Source organism: Molothrus aeneus, chromosome 3 (assembly GCF_037042795.1).
Source record: "Molothrus aeneus isolate 106 chromosome 3, BPBGC_Maene_1.0, whole genome shotgun sequence".
NCBI lineage: Eukaryota > Metazoa > Chordata > Aves > Passeriformes > Icteridae > Molothrus > Molothrus aeneus.
The window spans coordinates 82,141,372-82,159,769 of record NC_089648.1 but is presented as its reverse complement, the minus strand read 5'-3'; the positions used below and the strand labels follow the sequence as shown (position 1 = coordinate 82,159,769).

Here is an 18,398-nt window from a genome sequence, read left to right as displayed (position 1 = left end):
AGTGACAGTGCTGTAATGGCTATGACTTTCTAGGAGAAAGTTCTTTGGGATAATTTATATTTCTCTCTCTGTTTTTCACCATTCAGATTGACAGCTATAAGATATATGCAGGTTTTCTCATGGATCTTAATTATTGTCTTTGAAATATAGCACTGAGCATAATTTCAGTCATAATCAGTAGAAGCACCTAAAGGTAATGCTGTCAGTTCATTTACATTATAGAGATTTGTTTCTTATATATAAAAATTTCTCAAGGTTTAGTGTTTTTTCACAGTAAATTTTAATGGTGTTATTGTTTAAAAAAAATTGTAAATAAATAAGTAGGTCATAAGCAGGTCAGAGAACAAGTTATGATGCTCTTGTTCCAATTTAAACATTATTTATGATTTTTATAAATCATTCCAGCTGTTTCATTGGAGGATGGTAGAAACTTAAAATTTTATATTAAAGTGGGGTTATTAATCCAGATCACATTTATGCCCATGACATCTTTTTAATTGTATATGTCATAGTCTGTAAACCTTCTCTTCTATTTCTTGATGTAAACACGTATCTGGGGATATTTTGTGTTGCAGTTGTGTGAAATGTCTGTTGTAATAGGGAGAGATTTATGAAATATGAGCTTTAAACATATATTAAGAAAAAAGAAAGAAGATTGAGGAGGTCTTGTTTTCTTTACACAGCAGATTGTGGGGTACATGTAGATGGAAACAAAATCCTTGTGTGTAGGAAGCAGTATACAAATTTGACTGACTCAATGATTATACAAACAGTTCTATTCCCAGGGTGAGAATGCATAATATTTCTTCACTGCTGCTTTTTTGTTGTTTTAAATGCAAAATTTCCTGTTGAAAGTACCACAGTTCAAACTGTAGAGGTTGCAAAGGGTAGTCAGTAGGGATAGGACTCACGTCCCCTAACTTGGCCAAGCAATAAGCAGTCACAGAGGATACTAATACAGCTAGGAAAAAATAGGTGCCTGTCAAGATCCTTCACTGTTTTCTTGAAAGAGAATAAAGGTATATGTGAAATAAATCCCAGGCTGGGAGGCATTCAGATTTAGGTAAATGGTTCTGAATAATTTTAGTTCCCGCCTTGTGTGTATCCATTTAGAACAGAGCACAGGAATTGCAATTTGCTTAATAGTTCCTTTTCCAAGTAGCCTGCAGTCTTTGTTTTAGTTCCCCTGCTGTGTCCAGCTCACATTTCTATACAGCAGTGCTAGCAAGGAAAATGTATCCCATTTGTATTCCTGCCTGTCTGCACCAGCTGTGGAAACATGTGAAGGGCACACGTGGTGCCAGGTGAAATGAAGAGTTCGTACTTCTCAGCCCTGTGACACTGGGATGCAATATGATATAGAAGCAGATCTTTTTCTTCTCCCCACAGCAACATCAGGGCTGCAGCCATCCTGCTTGGAATAGGGAATGAGTTGCCTGTGCAGTGAAAAACTGTGGAGTCCAAAGCATTCTTCCCTTTTATCCTTTCCAATAGGATGCTGGGCTGGTTATTAGGGTGCTCTCCAAAATATTCTACCTGCTTGGTGCAGAAAACCTTCATAGCCAGTCTGACACACTTACTTGCAATGGTTTGTGCTATAGTAATCTTATTGAATATGGTTTTGGACACCTGAAAGGAAATTATATTTTCTGTGTGGTTAACATGGCTTTTCTGTAGTTACTTTGTGTATGTATTTGTGTCTGAGGCACAGGAGAAAGTTTGGTCTTGAGTATGGGCAGGATGTATCAGCATTTCTACTGACATTGAAGTATTCCAGGTGACCTTTCATTATGTACTGCACAACTCTTCTAGCAGGATTAAGCCCACCACCAGAGCAGACTGGTGACTGCTTCCTTCTGCAACACTGGCCATTTCACCAATTTGTTTTAACCAAGTTACAGAGTGAGGTTCTTGAGTTCCAGCTGGTTTGTTACTGAGGGGCCCCATGGAGGACTCTTTTCCCAGCCAGTGCTCCAGGGCCAGCTCCAGAGCAGTGCAGCCCTGCAGTTGTGCCGGGCTCAGGAAGGCACACACACCTGGTGCATGACCTGCCAGGAGCCTTGCTGGGGCCACTCTGTCCAGTCAGCAGCCAAATTCCAGTTCCATCTTCTTGACTGCTCCCTGCCTGTGCTAAGCAGGGGGTGCCAGCCCTGCAGTCTGTGACCCACTGCTGTTGTGGTAGTCCCTGCTCCTCCTCTAGGGTGGCCAGGAGCTGTTAGGGCCACTTCAAGAGCCTAGCAGGATCTCCCAACACACAGCCCAAAGTGACAGCCAGGCCTGGCAGATGCCCCTGGCTCCCAGCAGCTTGGCCACCTCTACCTCAGACCCTCGGTCACCCCCAGCTGTCTGACCCGCCAGCACATCTGCACCATTTAACTACACAGTTCAATTCCAAAGGGCTGCAAATGTGAGTGTGTGAGAGGGAGAAGAAACCCTGATGGCCTATGATGGATTAGGACTGACTAGAGAGCTCCTACAGCCCTGAGCATTGCTATCACCCTCTGTCCATACAGTCAAGACTCCTATTGCCATCCTACCCCTCCACATTGCCTTTTTCCTAAGGTCATTTTGTTTATGATCATAGATACTTGACTCAATGACTTGTTATTGTCCTCAGTTAGGTGCAAGTGTGTGTGTGTATGTGTGTGTGTGTATAAACCCAGACACATCCTGAGGCCTGTGTCATTACCATGACACAAAGTCTGTCGGCCCATACAGGTGTACTGGGTCTGGCTGGGATGGGGGGAGCCCTCTTTGTAGCAGCAGGTGCTGTGTTTTGTATTTGTGGCTAGAACAGCATTAATAACACACCAGTATTTTGATTGGTGCTGAACAGTACTTGCATGGAATGAAGGCTTTGCCTTTTTCTCTCTGACACACCCCACCCACCTCAGTAGAGGATGGAACAAGGAATTAGGAAGGGACATGGATGGGTTAGCTGACCGAAAGGGACACGGATGGGTTAGCTGACTGAAAGCAGGAAAAGAAATATTCTGTTGCGGTGTGAAGCAATATCCTGTTTCACCTTTGCCAGTCCCTCAGGTGTGCCAACCTCTCCCTTCCCCTCCCCCTTGCCCCCTTGCTAACTGCTGTCCGTCAATCTTAACATTCCAGCAAGGGCGTCGTCTGGTTGGTGCAGTTCAAAAGATGCCTCTCAGCCCTGGGGTCATTGGCCAGTCTAGGTGTCATTGTCCCCTGGTCATTGGCCAGTCTAGATGTCATTGCCCCCCTTCCACCTGGTTGGTGGCACACCTACCCCTTCCCCTCCCCTTTCCCCAGGCTTAAAAAGACACGGGGCCATGCGGTCGGGATTCTGTTGGAGCTGTTACCAAGATTCGGAGATCTGTGACCATGGAATAAAACTCTGGATTAACCCTCAAGCAGAATCCGTCTCCTTTTCCTCTTCACCTCGCCTAAAGCCTTTCCATTAGAAGTAAAAACTGAATTCCTGCTTGCCTGGACTTGTTCCAAGTGCCAGCTGCAACATACAGCCAGCCAGGGGTGTCTCTGAGGTGAAAACACCACAGTTGCCGCCTCTGGTCAAGCAGCAAGGGCCAGAAGAGCCCAGGCACGTTCCACCCAGTAATACTGGGATCATATTCCAATATTATTCCACACCATTGTGCCCAGCAATTGAAATGACATCATGGAGAAAAGAGGTGTGGGTTTGTCTTCCAAGGTGGCTGTTGCTTGAAGCCTGCTTGTGGGAGGCAGAGAGTGATTGCATTCACATCACTTGAATTTTTCTTGTTTCTTTCACTTTAATTCTGTTCATCTTGACTCAGAAGTTTTCTTCCTTTTCCTTTTCCTATTCTCTCACCCTTGCTGCTGGTAGGGAGGAGGGAGTAAGCAGCTATGTGGATGCTCAGCTACTGGCCAGAGCCAACCCACCATAGCAGTCAATGGCATCACCATATTAACATGAGTTACATCCACAGATTTGATCTTACAAATCTTGTGTGCCCAGGATACAAACAATAGCCCTGGAATTCTTCTGTTCATTTCCTATGGCAATTGGAGTTTTCCCTGTTCACAGGTGTAGGGTTTTGGTCTTCCATCACGAACCTTTAATTTCTAAGAAAACAAGCTTTTTGACAACAAGGTCCATTGGAAGTACTCATCAACTCTAGGACAGTTTTCAGCTTTCTCCTAGCTTGTAGGGAAATCTGGTTTTGCACTCTAATATATTTCTTTCTAAATTCTTATATACACTTAATAAAATTGCACTTTAAAAAATGTTACACTTTAAAGTATTTGTGTACTATATATGTCAGTATTTGTCCACCACTCATATGTGCAAACTGTGACTGCCAGAGAAAAATCAAAATGATCAAAACTCTTCATTGCCTAAACAAAGAGAAAAAACTTTGTCTTGAAGGGTAAACTAACAGGAAAGCCCATGCAATTTTCATTTCATCTGTAAGTACATCTTACACTCTATGGTCACAAGCACTTAATTGCAGACATCATTTAAGAATCTGCTTAAGCAATTGTTTAACTGAGACCTAAGTGAAATGTCTACAGTACAGTAGACATTTTCACTCAGACTGGCAAAGATAAATTCATAAATGCAAATCTTTATGTGGTATTTAAGGAAAACTTTATGATTAAAAGCTTTTGTCTTTCAAGTCCTTGGTTTTGCAAATTCACTATAATAATAAAAATCTACTATTTAAGCACTGAATGATAAAATTTCTTACAAATATAATTTGGAAGTATTGATATAGTATTCAATAACTAAGTCAATCAATTCTAATTCTATCAGAGAAACTCTTCAGCATACCAATAACTCTATGTGTTCTTCCCTCTCTCTTTCATAGATGAAAATGGCAAATAAATGCTGTTCTCCCTCTGACCAGGTAAGATTTCCATTATATTATCCAATTTTTTTAATTTGTGTGATTACATTGTTGGAAAATTTGTAGAGCTTGCATATACACATCTAGTCAGTTTTAAAACTGCCTAGTGGATGGACTGCAAGATCAGTGATGGGAAAGCAAAGTCCCTCCCACTGTAAGATCAGACTTGTGACCACTTCAGGAACCTGAACATGCTTAAGTCTATGGGACCTGATGAGATGCATCCTGGAGTCCTAAGAGAATTGGCTGATGTAGTTGCCAAGCCATTCTCCATGATGTTTGCAAAGCCATAGAAGTCAGGTGAAGCCCCTGGTGAGAAGTAGAGAGGAAACCTTGCACCCGCTTTTAAAACTGATAGAAAGGAGGAACCCAGGAACTACTGACCTGTCAGCCTCATCCACGTTCCTGGGAAGATCAAGGAACAGATCCTCCTAGAAGTTGTGATAAGGCACTTGAAGGGCAGGGAGGACTTGGGGAGCAGAAAGCCAACTCTGTCCTGGGCTGCATCAAAAGTAGAGAGGCCAGCAGGTCAGGGCAGGTGATTCTGCCCCTCTGCTCTGCTCTTGTAAGACCCCTCTACCTCTGCATCCAGCCCTGAGGGCTCTCAAAATAAGAAGGGCACGGACCAGCTCTAACAGATCCAGAGGAGGGCCACAAAGATAATCAGAGGGATGGAACACCACTCCTGTGAGGAGAGACTGGGGGAGCTGGGGCTGTTCAGCCTGGAGAAGGGAAGGCTCCAGCATGACCTTATTGAAGCCTTTCAGTACCTAAAGGGGGCCTGTAAGAATGACTGGGACATACTTTTAGCAGAACATATTGTAATAGGACAAGAGGTGCTAATTTTAAACTGAAAGAGTGTTGATTTAGTTTAGCCATAAAAAAGAAGTTTTTCTTACATTAAGGGCAGTAAAGCACTGGCAAAAGTTGCCCAGAGAGGTGATACATGCCCCATCTGTGGAAACTTTCAAGGTCAAGTTAGTGGAGCTCTGAGCCATCTGATCTATTTGAAGATGTGCCAGCTTTTTGCAGTGGAGTTGACCTCCATTACATTTAAAACTCCCTTCCAACCCAAATTGTTCTATAATTCTGTGATTTAATTGCTCTCTTTGTCATGGCTTTTAATTATCAATTAAACTAATATGAAAAACAGGTGATTATGAATGCCAGGGGAAAAGGTATTGGATTTGGATATCTTTTATTGGATTTACTGTCTACTGCAAGTGCTTTAGTAACTATTCAAAGTTTTTTCCTTATCAGTTTGGGCACACATAATGAGTTCAGTTGAAAAAAAGAAGACATACTCTCCCTCAATTTTCAAAAAATTTTGGAGACAGTCATACAACTGCATACATATCACTAGATACATAATTTGATTTCCTAAATTAATAGGCTAGTCTCCATAAACTGCCTAAATAATCAGTGCAGAAATGTATTCTGTTCTAGAGAGCTGTTCAAGTGTGAAACTTGGTATCAGTGCTTTAAATCATCCTTTAGAGGAGTCACTTTTGCTAATCTTGACTTGCCTCAGCCTACTATCTAAAGTAGTTCCCTTAAGTTAGGCAGTACAAATCTATCTCACTTTTTCCATCCCAAGTATGAAATGAAGGACAATTAGGACCTTAATTTCAGGAGTTGAAAATTTAAGGTACAACTGACAGCAACAAACATTGGATTGTTCTCTGCCAAAAAGTGAGAAAAAAATGTTTATAATGAATTTGGGAAGATCAAGTAAACAAAACTAGAAAACATAAAAATATTAAAGGAGCAATTGTGATCAACTCAGACTTTATATGTCCTGTTAAAATTTGCTTTAAAAACAATCAAAAAGTGAATTTTCAGATATATATATCACAAAGGCATCATATAAAATTTGGCAATGATAACTGAAAGCAGAAGAGAACCTTTTCTGACCTAGATTAATGGAGCCTATTAGTGTCAGTTACATAATATTTGTACAGACCCATATTAAGGCAATTGATTTAAAATTTAGAGAAAGTATAACCTTAAGAGATTGGAGGTCACTTGAAGAACTGCCTTGAAGTAAAATTTTTGATAGCTGCAAATTTATCTTTCCTTTTGAGCATGGACATTCCTGAAGAATTAAACAGGTCCTTAGAGTTTCATTACTGTGTTGCCTGCGGTGAGTTTTCTTCATTGCTTTTAGAGTCCAACTTAATCTTTCATAAAGAAAGAAGGTTGGACGTGGATAGATTCATTCAGATTCTGGTTTTCATAGGCCATTAAAAAACTAGGATTCAAGGTTATCAAAAATGTAAAAAATTAGTTTGTTAAACCTGGCTTTCTTCTTTGTCTTTATATTGCCTCTGACTTTTTTTTTTTTTTTTTTTTTTGCGAACTGAATCTCCAGAACATAATGAATTCTGTACACATTCAAATAAAAAAAAAGGGAAAGGACTAAGATATTGGTTCTTGGGTCTAAACCAGCTTTATTTATGGGTCTCTTTGACAAAAGATGTCAAACAAATATGGTGTGATTCTTAGCCTGTGCAGGGCCATAATTTAGACTTTGATGATCCTTGTGGATCCCTTCTAGCTCAGAATATTCTATGACTCACTGATTCTATGACTTTGCTCTGTGTCTATGACCCAAAGTTAGAGGTGTTAGGCAAGGTAGTAGAAGTTGTAGTTATTATTGATATGTTTATATTGTTAAACATATCAATTTATATTGACAGTACCAGGTTATGAAGTTAATTGGTCTGGCTACTCCCACACTTTTAAATTCCTTTTTCCCACCAAAGTAGGGTGTTTGCATTTAAACTGCCTATTGGAAATTATTTCCACCAAAGCTAAAATCCCAGACTATCTGTGGAAATTGTTTGTGAGTTCTAGTTATACTAGGACATGTCATGATAGTTACTCCAAGTCAAGGACTACAAGATTGTAAGAAATATGCAGGGATTACACAAATTTGAAAGGCATTTAATAAGTAGCACTGATGAAGCTCTGGTTCTAAGTGTCTGTGTGACCTGTGTCAATGATGAAACACACAGCATCTAAGCATCATAACTTTTGATTTTGCTTGATATCCTTTATTATAATACTCTAGAGATTTGAAAGCACTTGATTCTTTGTTAAATTTGGGACTTGATTTTCAAAAATACATGCTGCTGGATTGCTTTTTAATTTTTATGAAAGTAAATTAGCCAATTCTCTCTTTGTACAGATAAAAATACTTGCAATGTTTTTTGATTTGTTTGCTGGATAGTTTTTATGTTTTAAAGACCTAAACTTTTATCATTATTATTTCAGGGGATTTGTGTCTGCCAAGTGACATATCTAAACATTAGGAAAGGGCAAACATTATGGTCGCTAATGGAATAAAGGAGAAATTGGAAATTAAATACTACTCAATTTGACTTCAATCCCTGTAAATAAATTTGAAATAAATAAAAAAAATACCTGTGTGGAGCAGGAAGATGAAAAATGACTGCCTTGAAGGATTTTTCAATAACAAATCATGACAACCAATCTAATTTTCTCTTGTGAACATGTAACACAGCCTGTGGATATGTGACAGGAGGTTGCTGCAACATATCTTGATTCCAGCAAGGTTTTTGACAACTTCTGGCATGAAAATATTTTAAACAAGTATTATATGGATTTGGTTGTACAGATTTTGTTGTATAATCCAATATTAGGTATGTATGGTTCACTTTCCAAACTGACATATTGACTAGAAATGCCAAAGAGGTGACCCAGATCCAGTTCCCTTGAATACTGCCTTTATGGTGCATTAGTAAAAATAAGCCTACTAATTTTGCAGACATTAAGCTTTAAAACACCATGTTAAACATATGAATGATCTTGCCATATTGAAGAGTGAGTCTGAAAACCAGGATTGAAGCCAATTAGTACATGGCATATATGCAAGAACAATTAAGTATATGTAAAAGACTGGGAAAAACTGAAGAGGTTGTTGCTGCAAAATGTTTGATGGTTTTCTAGGGGAGGGATAAATTCTTTTAGAAAGGTTTGGTTCATCCCCCATTGTTTTACTAGAACTCAGAGATGATCCTATCTGCACAAGCCAGTCAGATAGAGATAATATGAAAAACAGGTTCATTTTTAAGACTTACTACTATGGTTTATTATTACAGTTTATTATTACATCTGTATGCTGTAATCAGGTACAGGGTTGACCAACAGACACCCCAAAAATTTGCATTCCTCTGGTATACCTAATATTCCTTTTCCCCTCCTTTTTCTCCTTGCAAATAAGGAATTCACCCTCACTTTACTGCTTCTCCATTGGCCCTTATTTTTTCTGAATTTTACATGCTCATTTGGCTATTTCAGCCTTAATCTGTGATAGCACCACAGCTGTCTGCCAATTAGTCCCCTTTTTCATTATCTTTTGGCATTCTTCACCCATTATTCACTTTCTTTTAGTGTATTTCACCTTCTGGTTTACCCCCTTATTGATGTTTACCCCCTTGTTGGCTTCAGCTTCCAGCCAACTCCTCCCTTCACATCGCGAGTGATGTCCAGCAGTTTCTCACACTGCTCCCTGTCAGTTTAACATCACCAGCCAGGCTGGCTGCTCACCTGCATGCCAGAACAACCATGGTGGCTTTTGAGAAAGGCAGGCATTGTGGGCTGTACCTAAGCCAGCTACTGCAGAACATGCTAAGCCTTCCTGTTGCTGTAAGGCCTTGGCCAGAATACTGCCTCTGATTTTGTGCACTGTGTTTCTGAAAAGGTATTGACCAGAGGTTTTCTGTGGCCCCTGTGGACAGGTTGAGAAAAATATAGAGGTATGAAAGAAATATTCAATAATGATAACTTTTTGCTCAGAGAATAACATGTGAAAAGCAGCAAAGAATGATGGCTACACCAGCTACATATCCTTGTTCATCGATTTTTGCTCCATTTGTGAACTAAGTTTTTTAATTCTTCCACTTTAAGGTGAAAACCATTTGAGTCTTTAGTGGAAAGGGCAGTAATTATCATTACAGTGAGGCTGATTCATGCTGGACATGAGAAACAAAGTGCTAGAATAGATTACTGAGAGAAAATAGGCAGCCTCCACTATAGGAGAGGTCCTGAGAACATTAAGGAAGCATTTTTTAGAAACAAAATAGGTATCAGAGCTACTGCATTTTTGAGAGGGTACGATAATAAGTTTTTCAGAAACCTCTTTTCTACTCTGTGTTGTATAATTATAAAATCATAATTCTAAATAAGAAGCTTTTCAAATATGAAGGGTTTTCTCGTTGTTCCTCAGAGCCAAACTGCTCCTGCAGGTGTGCCATGGACATGTTTGCCTGACTTCATCCTGCAGCATACAAGAAACCCTGCACCTACTCTTGAAAGACCATTTTTTCTTCCGCTTCTCTTTCTATTTTTTTTTTCTCAAAAAAGAGAAAAATGTTTCTAAAAATATAACATATAGCAATAAAATTAGTTTATCCTAATGGTTAGTCTGGAAAAGTTAGGTTCTTGAAGACTATAATTTTACAACTTCTACCTTAGAAAGGGAGCAGGACTAAATTCCTTTAAGCATAAAGAGACCACATAGAGACAGAATTGGGATCTTCTTTGGTTTTTTTACTTTATTTATGTGGGAGGACAGCTTTTATTTCCTAATGAAATTGCCTTGATTTGCTTCAGAGACTTTTTCTGACACCTCAGATCCTCAACTGAAAAAACTTGAACGGAAGAAGAATCACTTAAAAACACTGGGCTTTTTAACCCCTAGTCAGCTGATATGCAGTGCTGTGAGGTATATATGCTCTGTGAGATAAACAGCTATAGTTTGAAATAGTTTCTTCTTTATTTTTCCACTTATTGTTGTAATATTGCTAAAATACAAAGCAGACATATAAGAAAAAAAAAGTTGTGAAGAATGTGAGTTTTCCATTTTTCTTTAGTTTGGTTAATTCCTGCTGCATAAATAGTGCTACTGATCTGCTATAATATAAGAATGCATAACCATAAGGCAATTTACTGGTTGTAGCTGTCTTCAAGATAGAGTTTTGTGCTTTGGATCCTAACTTGAACAAGAAGGCTGTAATGAGTAAAGATGAGAGACATCAGGTCAAATTTACCAGCCTCCTGTTAAAACAAGAAAACAAAGAGAAGAAACTCTTATTGCTACCCAAAAGGACTTGTAATCTAAATTTTGCCCAGGCAGACAATGCCTGGGAAGATGCATGAATTCAGGCACATACCTATCTTCATAGTTCCCTTCAGCATAGTGTGGATATGTTGCTATTTGTGGTGTTCAAACTGTGCCCAACTCAGAGTTATGAATTTTGTTCTTGAACTAAAGCACAAAGAACACTTGTGTCATAATTTCTAAGTTCCTCTATGCTTTGCTCTCAAGAACATTTTGTTTTGAATAGCAGCCATTCAGACATAACTGAATGCAACTGGTGTACAATGGAAAACAGTAATGTAAAATACCAAAACTTACAGCATTACAATCTTATTTTTTATTTTTATTTTACTTTTAGTTAAACTTTATGTATGTGTAAGGACTGCTTGTCCTCCCCTCCCAGTCCTGCCCCAATAGCTGTTTTCTTCAAAATATACCATCTACCACTTGTTTTGGAAAAGACCCCCCAGAATGATTTAAGATGCCTCAAGATGTACTTTTTTTTGCTTTCTTAATTTGTTATAGTTCCATTGTGCCTCATGGTATGATACTGGTTCTTAATTTGCAGGTCAGTCTGGCATCTCTTGGAGATTCTTATCCCACTTTAATTACATAAGTGTATCTGTCTGTTCTGGTGTGTCATACACAGACATCTATTTGATTTTCTTTCTTCAATTCCCTCCTGAGTGTTTTGCATCATTTACTTTTCATAAGTATTTAACTAAAATACTATATATAAAATTTACTGGCTGCTTTGTTAAATTTAACACATTAAATTTCCAGTCATTGCAGCATCTAGATGCTTTATTGCTGCAGGAAAACAATAAGTGCAAATAAGAACTTTCATTTATCTGCTATGATTGGATTAAATTTTGTTAGTAACTTGTTTTATCTCCTTGTAATGAGTGCCATTGCTCATTTTCTTCTTACAGGAACTTTTGGAAAGTGTATTAAAGCATGTTAGAAACTTAATAACATCAATGATGTATGGGTAATTTTCAAACAGTAGTGAAAGCAGTGCTGAGAAGGGACAGTTTGTAGTACAATGCCTTGTGAGCACTCCTGAAATCTTCAAATGGCAGGTTTCAATCAAAAAAACCAGAATATTTATTATCCCAGACTAACATTTCCACCCATGTACTAAGATCACATTAAAATCTTAGTAACCCAGTAAACCACAAACAGCTTGTAATTAAGTATCAACACTTGTTTGCTTTTGTTCCATACAGATTTTGTTGAACTGAATAATAATTCTTTCTCAATTTCTGAAATCTAAAAGACCATTAAATAAACCAGTCAATAGGAAAGATATGTAGAAAGAAAGTAAAAAAACCCTAAAAATATATTGGATATAATTCTTTTTGTCTGTGTTATTTGATATTAAGACCCTGACAAACAGAATATATTATATCATTGTAGTAGAGTAGCAAAATAATATATTATTTTTTTAAGTTATGTGATGTCTGAACATCCTGCTTCAACACTTTTGCTGACTACTATAGAAACAATGTTTTGGTGAGAGTTATTCAATTTACAGAACAGCAAATCAAGAACTGGAAGGGCTACTGTATTTATTTTGCAGTTTCTTAGATCTCCTTAAAATGTTAGTCCTGGAGCTCAGAAGAACAGTATGGTGAAGGATTGTCTGGCTCAACATACTGATTTATTATTCATTTATTAATAAATTGATTGACAAAAGACATAATTGATACATTAAATACCAACATTAGAAAGCAATTTGTGAGGTCTTCATAATATAGGTATGAAAATTCATCCATACTATTAGTGAGGGCTTTGACATTTCTTCTCCCTGTAAATCATTACTGTCTGTAAGTGTAGCCTTAGTTGAAAATGAGTAAGCTGCACAGCAATGCTTGTGCACTCAGATTGGTGATTCACTCTAGATTTAAGTACCTGTTTCAAGAGCAATATATTCCTCTTAATGTATGCAAAATGAAGCCTGGAATGTTTTTGCTTTGTTATTTTTCAGTAAAGACATTTATGATATTCTGCTACCATACCATGGCATTCTTCCTTATGGCATTTCATTATATAGTTGTATTTGCCTCAGAAAGGAAGCATGCAATCTTACTTCTCCATTTCATTTTTTCTTAGCATTAATTTATCTGGAAAATAAAGGCGTGCATTGTAACACTGCTAACATTGTGTACCTACTGGATTTGATACCTAATTCTTTGAAAACATAAATGTGATAAAGCATATATGAAAATGCATAAACTCTGGAAGACAACAAGTGTGACAAAAACTTTAACAGTTGCAAACATGAGGCTGGTGAAAGCTGTTTGATTTCAGATAGTTCAGTGATTTGTTTAGAGGTATTTTTTTAGAGGTATGTCTAATAGAAATATCAGTATGTCCAAGTTTGCTATAGATAAGGTATTATGGTTTTATAAACTGTTGAACTACTGAACTACTTCAGTACATGTAGATTTTCTGTAGTCTCAAATGAAAGTCTGCTTTGACCTGCACAGCTGGCTTTTAAAACAGGGATTATTTCAGATAAGATTCAGACTACCTGTACTACAAGTTTAAGTCTCTTCAAGGACATCTGACACACTGGCATTATACTGTATGCTTCAAGAATATATAAATGGTTGCAAGGCAAATGTGAAGTAGATGATGCATCCCATGCTACTAAAGCCACTCATGATCCACTGAGAAAGAGAACTTTTTAATTTTCAATTATTTTCTTTTACAGGTCATACATATGGGATGGGTAAATGAGAGACTTGAAGGAACTGATTCATCTCAGCTCTACAAATTCAAGTTTCTGGCCCTGAAGGGTTCATCCTTCTACATTTTCAGCACTCCACCGGTAAAAAAAATGATATTTTTGTATTAGTTTCATTGTAAATGGAAACCTGTTAGTTACGTCTGGGTTTATTTTCCTTTATCAAGTGAAGTTTTCAGCCGAGATTTCAATGTAAGTTAAAGTCACAGATGCCACTGAATTTCAATAAACTGTAGATATTTAGCCTCTTTCAAGGTCCTCTGAAAAGCTTGCTGTATGTTTTGTTTTTTGAAGTTGTCAAGGTCAGGTTTTATTTTGGTTGGTTAGGCCTAATATTTCTTCCCTTATTTATTTTAAGGTATTTTGTAGATGTAATGAGTTGGTAGTTACTGTGCTTTCTGAAAGACAAGATGCATCATGAAATAAACCATCCATACTATTGGATGATACTTGTGGATTTTTCAACGCGCAAGGGATCAAAGTGCTACGTGTACAGTTTGGACAAGTCTTGCTTTGATCATTTATATACCTCATAACAAGAATTCTGTTTCACAACAGGTGCCTTATCTAATATTTTTCTAAAAAATAATTTAGAAGGGTAAAATGGAAATGAGCTGTAGAATTCTAAACTGTTTAAAAATTACCTATACTTACCACATTTAATCCTTTATTTTTTCTCCAGAGAACCTTTGCCTTAAACAAATGATAAAAGAATAAAATGTGGACTTAGCATGAAATTTCAATTATACAACTTGCTTACAGTTTTGCTCAGAAGGTGCTCAGTCTCCCAGTTTTGTCTGGGAAAATCTGATCCTTTATATGTGTACTCTCTGCAGTACCATTGAGAAGTGCATACTTTCAAAAATTATTTGTGAACCTCAATGAAATGCAATAAGTAAAATTTCCCCCTCTCTAGATTGAAATTATTAATCCAATTATTCCAATTAATTTCAAACATTCTAAAATGGCCAATAGTATTCTTTTTAAAATGAGACAACACATCTGGGAAAAGCAGGGGGATTCCCCCTCTAAAAATTGGGGGTTTCATATGTTAAGGCAAGGAACTAAAATTTGATACAATTACTACAATTTAATTAAAATGTAATATCCAGAAATATTAAACAAATAAATAACACACCAAATGAATTATTTTCCCCTCTAAAGTTAAATTATTGTCTTCAGACCTGTTTCTAAGACACATTTTTGATATAATTAAAATTGTACATCTATATGGTACCAATTTGGGATAAACTACTTCATTTACCATTTTCAGCAATCCACTAAGAACAGACAAGTGGGGGTGACTGGTAGTAGAAATTACTTGATATAATCTATTATCCTCTTACAAATTTTTTTTTTGTAGGAGCCTTGGCTTTCAAAAAATGAACCATGGGGATCCCTTTGATCAATGTGTTGTGCCACCTCAATACTATGATGCACCAGTAAATGTGAAAGAGTCTATAAATCATAAAACATGTTGACCGGTTTTCTTGCTCTTTTAACATTCCCCAGATGTCTCTCATCAAGGGACAACCCCCCCCCCCCCCCCAAAACTAAAGACCAAATTCACAGTTTCCAGAAACCTCCTATCTGGAGACTTCAAACCTGGATCTAAAGCCACACTTTGAAGCTGATTATCATTCTCCTGAGGCCACCTCCAGCCCTGGCTTTCGTTGATGCCCTTCCATGTGGCTCACTCCACGATCCCATTGCAGCCCTGCAGTGCAGCAGGGCCAGTCTTGGGCTCCACAGCCCTGCCCTGCCCAGCCATGGTCCCACAAGTCAGGGCCACCCAGGGGCCCGTGTCCAGTCCAGCCTCAGCCTGTCACTGCTCCCAGGGACACGGCTGGTGCCCCGAGCTGGGGCTGCCCCAGTCCCCATGGCTGCCGTGCTCCTGCCTGGGCCCTGCTGGGATGGAGGACACCACTTCAGAGCAGCCCGTGTGGCAGTGGTTTCTTCCAGGGGCTAAAGCAGAACTAACACAGCCCTGTTTGGGCTGATGCTGAGCAGGGCTGGTGCAGCCTTTCCATTCTCTCTGCTCACCCAGCAAACTGCTGGAGCTGGGACAGGCTGGGGGGGGCACGGCCAGGACAGCTGATTTAAATAGAGCAAAAGGGATTTCCTGTACCATGAAACATCATGCTAAGCAATAAAAAAATGGGGATGTGGTCTTCAAAAGTAGCCACTGATTGAAGAATGGCTAGGCATTGCTCTGCTTGGGGTGAGCAGTGTGCAATTGTCTTTGCATGAATTGGTTTCTTCCCCTTTCCATCACTTTTTAAACTGTTGTCTTCTTGCCCCATGTATTTTCTTGATTTTGCTCTTCCTATTGTCTCTCCCATCCCATAGCAGGTGACTGGGAGTTAGTGAGCGGCTGTGTGGGTGTTTGACTGTGTGACAAGGTCAATCCACTGCAGGACCATGAGTTGGGACCTGCCCTGACAGACCCTGGACAGCTCCCATGGCACTGATTCTGTGCCGCGTGTCCCAGCTCTGTAGCTGGAAACACTGGTACCGCGAGAAAACTGTGCATAAAGCTTTTCCACTGCTTTTAGAGATATTTGATGCTACTGGTCTTATCATTTCTCCTACTGAGGCTTGGTTTTTTTACTATTTTAAGCAGGAAAAAAAAAAGAAAGATTGTTCACAAAAATACAAATATTTCAACTTGCTTGAACTTCAGAAGATACAAGTTTAACGTGTTTTATTTCAGAGATGTTGCTATTGCTATTTTTATTCTAAATCAGTTGCATATCAGTGTATCAATATAGTGTGCACAGAGCAGATGACCTATAAATTCGACACTTATCTTTATCCATAATTTTACAACTGCTTGTAAAAGGATGTAGTACAATTTCCACTCTTTCTATTTCATTGTGTGTAAAAGATGATGTGATTGTAAATACAGCTGCTAATTTTCATAAGAATGGAAAACATAGTTATATATGAGCAAAAATAAAGAAAATTGTGGAAAAAAGTGGATATTGTACTATGAAATAAATCACTATGGCAAGTAATATTCTATTTATATGCTATTTCTACAATATCTCAGATGGTGATTCCAGAAATGTAGAGGCTTCACCACAGAAGTAAATATCAAGAATCATGTGATTAACAGAGATGGGTCGTTATGCATCCCTGAAGTAGCTTAACTGATTGTATTTAAGAAATTTATAGATTTCATCTACACACTGCTATATTAGAAATGTGACCCATTTCTAAAAACTGAATACCTGAAAAACACCACTGAACCAATAGAAATTATTCTTGTGTCATTTTTAATATACAAGCAGTATTTTATTACATTCTAAAAGCAGCTATAAAATTCCTGTCAATTTTCAGATATTGGAAAAGTTCTAAATTCATCTCCCAGAAGAGATTGAGGCAAAAAAATATTCTAAATTATCATTCAAAATCAAACTACTTTTTATATTGTTGAAAATTTCCAGAAACTAATTTAATGTTTTTATCGAATATGGGCTACATGGAAGGGAGATTTCTCCTGTTTGATTTTTTTATGTTTCCCTTATAGTTCATTATGATTTTTACATTAAAGTATTCAAGTAGCCATAAAGTTAGATCTGTTGTGTAACCCTTAATTGCAAAACTAACTTTTTTAATGTGATTAAATAAATAGCACTGATGTGATTTAACATGAAGGCAGCTAGAAAATCGCTGCATGGGCTGTTTGTAATTTTAAGAAAAGAACAAATAGAAGAATATAGTGAAAGTAACAGAAATAGTTCCACATTTGACAGTATAGAGAAGCTTGCACAATGTAATTAAGACAAGCAGTGTTTTTAATGCTGTCATGTAAGTTATTCTAGTAAGTACTAGAATAATCTTAAAAAAAAAATTATTGATTTTTTTTTTTTTCATTAAGGAGTAAAAAGACCAGTGAAATTAATTACTCTTTACCTAGAAGTATTTCGTCTTCTCCTTAGACCTTTTTAGTACTTCTAGGCAGGTTGGATGATTCTGCTGAATTCTCAGATAATGTAGCCTTTGCTGTATTCCAGTAATAAATATTATCAGCACTTTAATTTTTTTCCTTTACATTTATTCAAATATTTTTAATATTTTGGGGGGCTTTGGAGACTTCTAGAATCAGATTCTGTGTTCAGAGAAAGTCCAAGAGTATGTTATGTTAATTTGATTTCAGTGATTTTTGAAGTATGATTCTCTTTTACATTCACACCATATTTCTTTATTTAGTGGTGATCTCTGAGCAGGCACAAAAGTCTTTTATGCCTATTGCCAGTTCTTGGCTTCTTTTCTCTGCCTCTGTTGAGGTCAGGATTGAAGGCACTCGAGATTATTTTTTGTGTTCAGACTTAGGTGTTTATTTTTTCTTATCTGTGTTACAGTCTCACAGGCAGTGAGTTCTGCAGTATTTCACTAACAAGGTGCAAAATGGCTATCATTTGTTACAAGGTCTTTTAAGGCTAACCTATCCAATTAAAGAAATGGCACCTAAATTATGTTCACTTTTAACCCAATAACATATCACTCAAAGTCCACAATGCAGACTTTTCTGTCCAATTACAAAATACCACCCAAACCCATGCAGAAGGAAGAAGGTAAAGAAGAAGGATCAGCCTCTGCTCTAAAACCTCCCTCTCTCTCCATATATATTACTATATTCTAAAACCTTAAACTCTTA

General features: G+C 37.7%; 1 protein-coding gene across 2 annotated transcripts in view; it reads left to right on the top strand.

Annotated features, from left to right (window-relative positions):
* The window catches only part of SNTG2 (syntrophin gamma 2), a 211,107-nt gene that overhangs the window by 160,872 nt on the left and 31,837 nt on the right, over positions 1-18,398 (top strand). For both annotated transcript variants that reach the window (XM_066545865.1, XM_066545866.1), the window contains 2 exons: positions 4,821-4,859; positions 13,703-13,819. In XM_066545865.1, the coding sequence (XP_066401962.1) occupies positions 4,821-4,859; positions 13,703-13,819 (156 nt within the window). The remainder of the gene's footprint in view (positions 1-4,820; positions 4,860-13,702; positions 13,820-18,398) is intronic.